Source organism: Setaria italica, chromosome VI, assembly GCF_000263155.2.
Source record: "Setaria italica strain Yugu1 chromosome VI, Setaria_italica_v2.0, whole genome shotgun sequence".
Taxonomy (NCBI): Eukaryota; Viridiplantae; Streptophyta; class Magnoliopsida; order Poales; family Poaceae; genus Setaria; species Setaria italica.
In genome coordinates this window covers 3,267,639-3,278,501 of record NC_028455.1, presented here as the reverse complement: position 1 = coordinate 3,278,501, position 10,863 = coordinate 3,267,639, and the positions used below count along the sequence as shown (strand labels likewise).

Genomic DNA, 10,863 nt, shown 5'->3' with positions numbered 1-10,863 from the left:
AAAAGTATCGTGCCCTTTTAGAAATACGCTGAACTCAAGCAAATTGTAGAGTAAAATGCACCACTGGTCCTGCTATTTATCCCAGATTCCACTGGATCCTTAAAGAAACATTCCCATCTCAGTATCTCACATAGGAAGTGCAGTGGCAATTTGGAAATTGGGCTAGGATTAGGTAGCATAAACAAGCACACACTAAGGGAGAGTACGGACCACATTGCAAATACGGCGGGAACCACCGGTGCAATCCGGAAAATCGTTGGCCCGTAAAAGGGCCCATAAAATGACACCTCCCCTCCTGCGGGAGAGGGATAGACTCCGTCCCCGTCTTCGTTCCCCCCCTCCCACATAAAGAGCGAAGCCGCGGAGGAGGCTTTACGAACAAACGAGCCATTAGCCCCCAAAGCCAACACACACAAACCCAGGCGATAGCGAGCGCGCCCGCGCCCGCGAAGGCGACGACGCGCGAGCGCGAGAGGGGGCGTGGAGCCCCCGCAATCCCGGGAGCTTCCGGGGCCGCGCGTGGGTCCGTGGGGAGGGGGAGCTCGCCGCCGGCGACCGAGCCTTCGCCGCCGCGGATCTCCCGATCTGAGGCGCCGCGCGTCAATTCCCCGCAGGTACGCGCCCCGATCCGGGCCCGCTTCGATCCGGCCCGGTCCCCCCGCAGCAATTCGCTCCCCTCCCATTGCTGCTGCTTGATTTCGCACCTCGGCTGACATGCTGCTGCTCTGTGATTAGGGTTTTGCGGTGCCGGCGACGGATATGAGCGTGGAGAGCCCCGGGGAGCTAGGGTTCTGAAGCGCGCCGTGGGGGCACAGCGTGGCGGACGACGGCCCCCGGCAGCCTCCTAGGTTTTCCATGGGAGATGGGGGAGTCGCGTGCGCCGTCCGCGCAGTGGAGGGCTTCCGTGCCGGCGCCCTCGTGAGCAGAGGAGGTGCAGGAGGAGAAGCGATGCCGGACAAGGGGGAGAGGGGCCACGGCCACCAGCACCAGCACCAGCACCAGCAACAGCACCGGAAAAGCCAGCAGTCGGCGTCAGCTGCCGAGCTGGAGGAGGGGGAGCTGCTCAATGGGGAGCCCGACACCAATGGGTTGCCCGAGAGGAGCATGCCACCGAAGAAGTGGCGGAAGGTGCTGGCAGCCTCGACAGCTGCTGCAGAGGTGGAACCTGGGGAGATTGTCAGTACCAAGCAAGCGGTGCCGTTGAAGAAGGCAAGGAGGAACGGGGAGGTCGAGAAGGGGGAGTTGGTGCCGGAGCGGCAGAGGAAGGAAAAGTCTTCTGGGAACAGCGCCAGGAAGTCGAGCAAGGATGAGGCTGAGCCAGGGGAGATTGCACCGCCAGAAAAAAGGCGGGATGGCAAGTCCCAAAGGGGCGATGATAATGGCAGGAGGCCGAGTTCATCTGTCCAGAAAGGCTCATTGCGGGATTCTGATGAGGAGCCTGGTGAAATTAAGCCAGAGAGCAGCAACACTGGCAGTGTGAGGAAGAGCCGGCCTGCAGAGCCTCAGAGCATTAATCACAAGCACCAAGCTGATGGCTCTGATCAATCAGGCTCAAAAAGTCGCAGGAAGGGAGAAGGGAGGAGTTCGTCTGCTGGGAGACATTTGTCTGGAAGAAATCGTGAGGTCTCACCGCCAGCACGGGATCGGCATGATAGGCACGAGAGGAGCCCGGGCATCTTGGGCCGTTTTCCTCATGATCGCTTTCGTCATGACAGGTACGACAGGAGCCCGAGCCGCTTGGAGCGCTCCCCACATCGAGAGCGTGTTCGGCACTATGATAGCAGAGACCGCAGCCCATATATTTCACCTCGACATAGAGCTCGTCAGCCCCACTTCAGGGATAACACGCCAAGTCGTGTTGATAATTCCCCTCGTGGGAGGACCCAGCATGAGGATTTCAGAGACCGTAGCCCATTTCGTCATGACAGATCTCCTTCTGAACGTTCTCGGGCTACTGACAACCATGAAGCAATCAAGAAGAACAGAAATGGCAGCAACTCAGAAAAGCTACAGCACAAAAGCAAATCAGTGAAGCAATCTTCAAAGACCAAGAGTGGTAGCAATGGGAAGACTGAGGAGAAAATCTCCAAAGAAAAGGCAATTGAGAGCGCTCAGTACACTGAGCTGCCACCCCCACCCCCACTACCACCTCCACCACCGCCTCCACCACCGCCACCTCCACCTCTGCCACCGGTCGTACCGCCTCCCTTGCCTCCACCACCAGAACCAGAGCCAAATGGAGTTCTTGCCGAAGATATGATAGAAGACATGGATATCTGTGACACCCCACCTCACACTAGTGCGGCACCTGAACCCTTGGAACAAATTTGTGATATGGGTAGGTGGTTTTACCTTGACCACTTCGGTATTGAGCAAGGACCTTCCAAGCTTGTTGACTTGAAGAAACTGGTGGAAGATGGATATCTCCTTTCTGATCATCTGATAAAACATGCTGATAGCGATCGATGGGTTACTGTTGAGAATGCAGCTTCACCACGGGTCCCATCCGACATCCCCTCTTTATATTCAGATGCTTCAACACAGCTGGTTAGCCCACCAGAAGCCCCAGGAAATTTGCTTGATGAAGCTCTTGAGGCAGCTTCTAACTTGGCATCAGGTGCTGAGGAAAAACAAATGGAGGAAGCTTCTGCAGAAGATAGTGAAGATTTCTATATTGATGATAGGGTTGAAGCACTGATGGATGGATCAATTTTGGTACCTGGCCAGGAGCTCGAGATCATTGGAGGTAAAAAAAAGAAAAGCTTTTTTTTTTGCTATTTGAACATATGATTCAAATATTTCTGCTGACGTCAGTGGGCTGGGCTGGACTTGGGGGTTCTCTGTTTCTTTGGGGTTCCTTTTGGAGTTGCATCATATTTTAGGGCTCTTGGGTATTTGGTTTTTCACGGAGGCATCCTCCCCCCATCGTGTCAGATGTTGAGCTGATAAAGATGTTTTATGATGTCCATTCACCCAGGTTTGGGCCGTTTGGGCCTACTAGCTTGTATTCTTTGTCTTGTTTTGGATACAGTTTTCTGTTACAATATCTAATGGCCTTGACCTTGGATTTTCTCATAATTTTAGTTGCTTCTTCTGTTTTGCATATGCACCCCTGGGAAACTTTTTTTTTGATCCGATGGCCATAAAAGTGGCTATTTCCACGACTGTCCTTCTGAAGCAGAATATTTGAATTTTTGTATACTTGTACCAGATCTATTCATGTTTCGAAGCTAGATTTTTGATCTGCCCTTTACTAAAAAATGTTGGTGTATATGTTGGTTTGTAACTTTGATTGTGCAATTCACACTTTTTAGGGGGGTTTAAATGCAAATACAGAACTTCCCCTGGCCATATTGAAATTCTGTTGTTTTTTGTTCTTGGATTTGATTTGAGTAAATTGCATTGTTCCTTTCTGGACCTGCACTGCTGCCTTGTCTCACCTCAACTTGCACTGTACCTCAACCAGTATTTTACTTCCCCAGCTCCCAAATTCGTGGAGTACCTCATGGTTATACTGATGCTGGTGCCTTTTGCCATTTCGAAATTGCAGAGCTTTTAGGTGCAGATTTTAAACCTGCTGATTGGGAAAGATGGAGTCGACATGAAGGTACCGTATCGGTTTAATTTTAATCTGGCCTTAGGATCTGCACCGTTTCTCATCTAATTTCTGGAAATGGCTGTATGTTTAACTTAACTTTAGATGGTGTCCAACTTTAAGATGCTGACTCTGGTCATGTTGCTGTTGAACCTAGTTTTTCTTGTGCAAATACATTGAAAACCATTCCCCAAAAAACTACGGACGTTATTCTCTTCTTGTAGTTTTGTAATGATACTACCAGTTCACGATATAGTGCTTTGGTCGCCTTTGTTCTTTTATTGCTGACATGTGATTTTTGTGTTATAATGTCAGATTTTACAAGATTCCAAGTACATCATGAAGGAGATGATGGGATCAATAGGGGCTCAGAATTCCAAGACAACAGGCCAACAGACGCTTATGGCCTTGTTTCTATGGAGAAGAACAACTTTCACCATTATGTTGAATCTAGCGAATGGTTTTCTGGGAGATGGTCTTGCAAAGGTGGTGACTGGAAGAGAAATGATGAATTGAGCCAAGATAATCCATTCAGGAAAAAACTTGTTCTCAATGAAGGCTATCCTCTGTGTCAAATGCCAAAAGGTAGCCGTGAGGATCCTCGCTGGCACTGCAAGGATGAGCTATACTATGCTGTACGTGCTAAAAAGCATGACCTACCATTGTGGGCATTCTCATCGACAGAAGAGGATACTGACAGTGTTAGTGACACCTGTAAAAGTGTTGTGCCTGGGAGGCCAGGTCAGAGCAGACAACCTCCTAGGGGAGTGAAGGGGATGATGCTTCCAGTGGTTAGGATAAATTCTCGTGTTGTTAAAGACCAATCATCTGTTGAACCCCGTACAAAACCCAGAGGAGCTGATCGGCCACTGTCTAGATCTTCACGCTCCCATTCAATTGGGACTGAGAGAAGTTCTGTCCATGAAGGTTCATCGCATTTCAAGAAGCATCATGACCATGATTCCCAAGGTTTGCACAAATCCAAGTCTGTTCCAAACATTCCAAAGGACCGTGTATGTACTGCTGATGAATTGTCAGTTAATCGGGGTGACTGGTACTACCTTGATGGCACTGGGCATGAGCATGGTCCGTTTTCTTACTCCGAATTGCAAGAATTAGTTAAGAAGGGAACTATTGTTGAACGGAGCAGTGTATTCCGTAAGATTGATAACACATGGTTTCCTGTTCTTAAGGATTTAAAATCTCTCTGCTCTGTTCCTAGTGTGGCACAAAGTTCAAATTCTACCGCTGCTCATATGCAGTCAGATCAATATAATGTTGGTGTGAATCAAGGATCAGGTAGCTTCCATGAGTTGCACCCCCAGTTTGTGGGTTACACACGTGGTAAATTACATGAACTAGTCATGAAATATTTCAAGAGCAGGGAACTTACTTTAGCTATCAACGAGGTCTTGGATCCATGGATTTCAGCAAAGCAGCCCAAAAAGGAATTTGAAGCATATTTTTCTCACAATTCAGCATCTAGGAATTTCCTGCCAGGTACCGTGGTCATGTCTTAGACAACATATCTTATTAACTACTTTCTGCACTTCAATTTTGACTTTCAGCTTATGTTAATGCATTTGGAGTCTTGAACCTTAAATCTTGTGTCCACTATCGTATGTTGATTTAATTCCTTCCAGTTAAACACTGAACATCTCTTGTGGACATCCATGACATTTCTTTTTTCTTTTGGGGCATTGCAGAAGATGGTGGGTCTGCAAAAAGGGCAAAGTTGCTGCCTGATCAGAGTGATGAAGATATTCATTTGTCCAATGACATTCTTGCCAGTCGGAAGGAGGATCTTTGTTTTGAAGAGTTATGTGCCGGATCTGCTGCTGTTGATGATGATTCTGTGAATCCTAGCACAGAAAATGGAAGTTGGGGTCTCCTAAATGGCCGGGTGCTAGCAAGAATCTTCCATTTTATGAGGGCAGATGTGAAGTCACTTATTTCTTCTGCAGCTACCTGTAGGAGCTGGAATGCTGCTGCTAAGTATTACAGGGACATGTGTAGATTCATTGATCTGTCTTCTGTTGGCGCTCTTTGCACTGATTCTGTGTTTTATGATATTATGGTATGTGTCTTGCCCATCTGTTTGAGAAATTACTTTCGTCATCTTTTAACTTTGGATTCAAAATCATTTATCTTCCTTTCAGGCTGGTTATGAGAAGCAAAATATTAGGACTCTTATTTTAGCTGGGTGTTCGAATCTTAGCTCATATGCCCTTGGCAAAGTACTTGAGCAGCTTCCACACATATCTTATGTGCACATCCAAGGTTGCAGTCATCTAGGGGATCTGAAAAATAAATTTCAGCATATAAAATGGATCAGGACCTCATTGAATCCTGAGGAGTCACACCAGAAAATGAAAACCATGAAGCAGATGGGTGATGGGAACAACTACCCATCAAAAGTTGCAAAGAACTTTACTAATCAGCTGGACCGTTCTGATGAGCTTGATGGTTATTTTGCTGATATTTCAAATAGAGAGAATGCTAATCTTTCATTTGGACAAGGTTTCTATAAACGATCAAAACTGCTTGATGCTAGAAAGTCCTCTGCGGTTTTGTCAAGGGATGCACAAATGAGGCGTTTGATGCAGAGGCAGGCTGAGAGCGGCTACAGGAAGATGGAAGAATTTATCATAAGCAGGCTGAGAGAAATCATGAAGAGTAACAGATTTGAATTTTTCATCCCAAAGGTACCATCACCATTTTATAACTATTTGAATGAGTCTTCTGACAGTCTAATAAGATGTACTAATACTTCACACCCATATCTGTTTTATTTTACAGGTTGCCAAGATCGAAGTCAGGTTGAAAAATGGGTATTATGCTCGCCATGGCTTTCATACCATCAAGCATGACATCCGTTCTATGTGCCAAGATGCATTGAGGTAAAATGACTTAGTCTAACCTAGTTAAGGATTTCTATAAGGTAATGAAATTGTTGCATTTTCTAACATTTCCTATCCTATCCCAGATACAAAGATGGCAATGATTCAGGAGATATAAAGCAAATTGTTGTCTCCTTGATACAGCTAGCCAAGAGACTAGGGAACCCAAGGTACATTTCTGAGAGAAATGGAGCAGCTGCCCAGGACAGCCTGGACATTAGTCAGTATTCGTCTGACACAAAACTCAAAAAGAAACAAAACAAAACAAGGGGAGCAAATTCGGTAGCTGTGGGAGCAGATTCGTCTCGTGCTGTTGACCGTGAAATCAAAAGAAGCCTATCCAAATTAAAGAAAAAGAATGTCGACTCTGGTAGTGAAACATCTGATGATGATGATGGCTACTCTGAAGGTGATGAAACTGAGAGTGAAACTACTTTTTCTGATACTGAGAGTGACATTGATGTGAATTCCGGAGCATGGGATTTGAAGGGAAATGGTCTAAAGTTACTTGAACCTAGTGAACCTGTGACTGATGATCGTATATTGGGTGGCCGCATGACAAAAGCCAGCCTTGTTCCTCCGGTTACTAGGAAGTATGAAGTTATCGAGGAGTACCTTATTGTAGCAGATGAGGAGGAAGTAAGACGAAAAATGAGTGTTGCTTTACCTGATGACTATTCTGAGAAGTTGCTCTCACAGAAGAATGGCACTGAAAACTTGGAGCTTCCAGAGGTTAAGGATTATCAACCTCGGAAAGTACCAGGAGATGAAATTCTTGAGCAAGAAGTATATGGCATAGATCCATACACACACAATCTACTGTGTGACATTATGCCTGCTGATCTTGAGTTGTCACCTACTGACAAGCATATCTTTATTGAGGAGGTAATTGGCGCTAGATTATAGTGCCTCCCCCTTCACTCTCTCTCTCTCTCTCTCTCTCTCTCTCTCTCTCTCTCTCTCTTAACATACCCAAAATATTCTGAATGCAGTTGCTTCTGAACACCTTGAATAAGCAAGTTAGGCATTTCACTGGTTCGGGAAATACTCCTATGACCTACAATCTCAGGCCTGTCATTGAAGAAATCCAAAGGTCTGCAGAGGAACATGGTGACAGACGAACTTCGAAGATGTGCTTGGGAATGCTAAAGGCCATGAGGAATCGTCCTGATCAAAACTGTGTTGCTTATCGAAAGGTACGTCTTCATTTGTTTACCCATAAATTCAGTGTCATTTTCTTGCCTAAGGCCTTAACTTATGCTCTAGTCTTTTCGATGTGTTTGCTGCACTTTTTCAGGGTCTCGGTGTTGTCTGCAACAAAAAAGGTGGATTTGGTGAAGATGACTTTGTTGTCGAGTTCTTCGGGGAGGTATGTTTTAGTTTTTATATTCATCCATTCCACTTTATGAGGGGCAATATTATAGCCATGAAATGCAATTCGTAAACATTGCAGGTTTATCCTTCTTGGAGATGGTATGAAAAGCAAGATGGTATCAAGCATATACAAAACAACAGTGAAGATCAAGCTCCAGAGTTTTACAACATTATGTTAGAAAGGCCAAAGGTAATGTTCAGCCTCTGATTATAATGAGATCTACGAATCTATCCCGTGACTGACATTATTCCAATTCATGGTTTTCCATCTTATTAACCTTTACCTTTGTCATGATGAAAGGGAGACCGAGATGGATATGACTTGGTTTTTGTTGATGCGATGCACAAGGCCAACTACGCGAGTAGGATCTGCCACTCCTGCAACCCGAACTGTGAAGCAAAGTGAGTTCCTCTTAACTCTTAAGCTTCAGATTTTGTACCTTGTGAATATTACATGTTTCCCTGTTTCTGTGGTTATATAATATTCTTTGATTATTCTGCTTTTGATATGCATGACAATGCAAAAGTTGAGACGAAGGCTATGCAAGTGTGCCTGTTAAGTCAACAACAACAACAACATAGCCTTTCAGTCCCAAGCAAGTTGGGGTAGGCTAGAGTTGAAACCCAACAAGAGCCACAAATCAGGGTTTGGGCACATGAATAGCTGTTTTCCAAGCACTCCTATCCAGGGCTAAATCTTTGGGTATAATTGCCTGTTAAGTCAACAACGTTGATAAATCTAGCATTCAACTTCACTTCCAAAATTTGCACTTAAAATGTTCTTTTCATATATGTTCTATGCTGTTGCTCTGTTGTTACTCTAAATCCTTTTTGTTGAAATCTGCTGCGTGCTGTTAGGTTATTCCATACTCTTTTCAGGATTCTTGGCATTCCATAATAATATTTAATATTTTTTCATTCATGGGTCTGGAATTAGAGCATTGAGCAATATAATGTCCCAGTTCTCGCATATCCAACTTCATTCTATTTGATGGACCACGGTGCTATTCTGAGTTTCAATTTATCAAGTTGCTTTGACAAGTTCGGTATCTTGTTGCTTGGTTATTTCTATGCTTATCAAACTGATACTCGTACCGTTGATAATTTGAATACATGTATGTGCTAGCATGTTTACATGTCTGAAATGTTTGGACCTCTTTTTCTTTCTCTCAGACTAATGTTCATTGATTTATGTTTCTAAAAAAAATAGAGTGACAGCTGTGGATGGCAAATACATGATTGGAGTTTACACTCTTCGACCAATTGCAGAAGGCGAGGAAATCACATTTGATTACAATTCTGTAACTGAGGTGAGCACATTTCTGGTTCCTTTATATTTTTTTTCTCAAACACGCAGGAGAACTGTGTGTCATTGCATTAAGAAGGAATGGTTCCTTTATAAAAATACGGAGTATGTCTTAAACTGCAGTGTCTTATGTTTACATACTTATTTTGCTAGAGCAAAGAAGAACACGAAGCATCGATCTGCCTCTGTGGAAGTCAAGTATGCCGGGGCAGCTATTTAAATTTTTCTGGAGAAGGAGCTTTTGAGAAGGTAAACTTTTGGAAGCATTCTGGTGGATAGTTTTGGAAGGAATGATTGTAATGCCAATACTCATTGATCATTTTGATAGCGTCACATCTACTGATGTCATTGTAAATCAGGTGTTAATGGAGTACCATGGTGTGCTCGATCGGCATAGCCTACTGCTACAAGCTTGTGAAGCAAACTCTGTCTCTCAACAAGACTTAATTGACTTGGGTAGAGCTGGTCTTGGTACCTGTTTGCTTGCTGGTTTGCCTGGATGGCTTGTTGCTTACACGGCTCACCTGGTAATTGGAATGTTTTTTGTTCAGTTTCTGTTCTGATACTGTAATCAATTTTGCTTGGTCCTCATATCAAGTTTTGTTGTAAAAGGTGAGGTTCATATACCTAGAGAGACAGAAACTCCCTGATGAGATCTTGAAGCACAATGTGGAGGAGAAGCGCCAATTCCTTATAGAAATAAACATGGATTCTGAGAAGAATGATGCTGAGGTTCAGGTAAATTATCTGATGGCTTGGTCAGGCTTCCTAATTGTTTTCCCCTTTCTGATTTGACTTAGTTTCACCTAATTCTATTGCTACTCTCAGGCAGAGGGAGTATTAAATTCAAGATTACAGCAAATAGTGCATACACTTGACAAGGTGAATATTTTATGTTTGATCTTGAGCTTGTTCGGTGATAACTAACTGCCATGCATACTGTATCATTGGCTGTATCCTTATTGGCTTCTCTACTAAAACTTCAGGTGAGATATGTTATGAGATGCATATTTGGGGAGCCAAAGAATGCTCCTCCTCCTCTAGTAAGGTTGACTGGGAAAAGTCTAGTATCTGCCATCTGGAAAGGGGACTGTTCAATAGTTGCTGAGCTCCTTCAATCGATGGAACCTCATGTTGAAGAGGAGGTACTTAGTGATCTCAAGGCCAAAATCCGTGCTCATGACCCATCGGATTCTGATGATATTGAGGGAGGAATCCGGAATTCTCTCCTATGGTAAATTCAGAACCTGATCAATGTTCCTTGCATTCGCAATATGACTCCCCCCCCCCCCACACCCCCCATTTGTATACTTGACCTGGTTCTGATCTTTTGACTCTATTGCCATGCTTACGACATGAGTAGTAGCAGCGATGTATAACAGCAAGTCCCTCATTTGGGGGTTGGGCATTGTTGATGATCCGTGGGCTTTGATAGGAAATCCTTTACCTGTAAGCAGAGGCTTGTCCGCCTCCTCTATCCACTGGAACTTTTCTTGCCATTTAAGTAGTTTGAAGAATAAAAAGGCTCCATTCTCCAAGCGTGGAGATGAATCTGTTGAGGGGCCGCCATGCACCCTGTCAGCTTCCGGACGTCCTTAATGCCGGGCCGGAACTTGCGTATAGGTTAGTGGCAGGGGATTTTCGTGGGGGGTTGGCATCAATGCCTGGTGGGGTTCATGATGAACCCC

At 44.8% G+C, this 10,863-nt stretch overlaps 1 protein-coding gene across 1 annotated transcript in view; it reads left to right on the top strand.

Moving 5' to 3' along the window:
- The first annotated feature begins 325 nt into the window (after window positions 1-325).
- LOC101763018 (histone-lysine N-methyltransferase ATXR3) overlaps window positions 326-10,863 on the top strand; it is a 12,068-nt gene continuing 1,530 nt past the window's right edge. Inside the window, exons 1-18 of the mRNA XM_004972652.4 lie at window positions 326-614; window positions 736-2,746; window positions 3,551-3,607; window positions 3,911-5,095; window positions 5,302-5,672; window positions 5,755-6,300; window positions 6,395-6,495; window positions 6,582-7,380; window positions 7,488-7,691; window positions 7,793-7,864; window positions 7,949-8,059; window positions 8,171-8,271; window positions 9,080-9,179; window positions 9,329-9,424; window positions 9,535-9,702; window positions 9,788-9,913; window positions 10,004-10,057; window positions 10,162-10,409. Coding sequence (XP_004972709.1) covers window positions 856-2,746; window positions 3,551-3,607; window positions 3,911-5,095; window positions 5,302-5,672; window positions 5,755-6,300; window positions 6,395-6,495; window positions 6,582-7,380; window positions 7,488-7,691; window positions 7,793-7,864; window positions 7,949-8,059; window positions 8,171-8,271; window positions 9,080-9,179; window positions 9,329-9,424; window positions 9,535-9,702; window positions 9,788-9,913; window positions 10,004-10,057; window positions 10,162-10,409 — 6,230 coding nt within the window. The 5' untranslated portion in view covers window positions 326-614; window positions 736-855. The remainder of the gene's footprint in view (window positions 615-735; window positions 2,747-3,550; window positions 3,608-3,910; window positions 5,096-5,301; window positions 5,673-5,754; window positions 6,301-6,394; window positions 6,496-6,581; window positions 7,381-7,487; window positions 7,692-7,792; window positions 7,865-7,948; window positions 8,060-8,170; window positions 8,272-9,079; window positions 9,180-9,328; window positions 9,425-9,534; window positions 9,703-9,787; window positions 9,914-10,003; window positions 10,058-10,161; window positions 10,410-10,863) is intronic.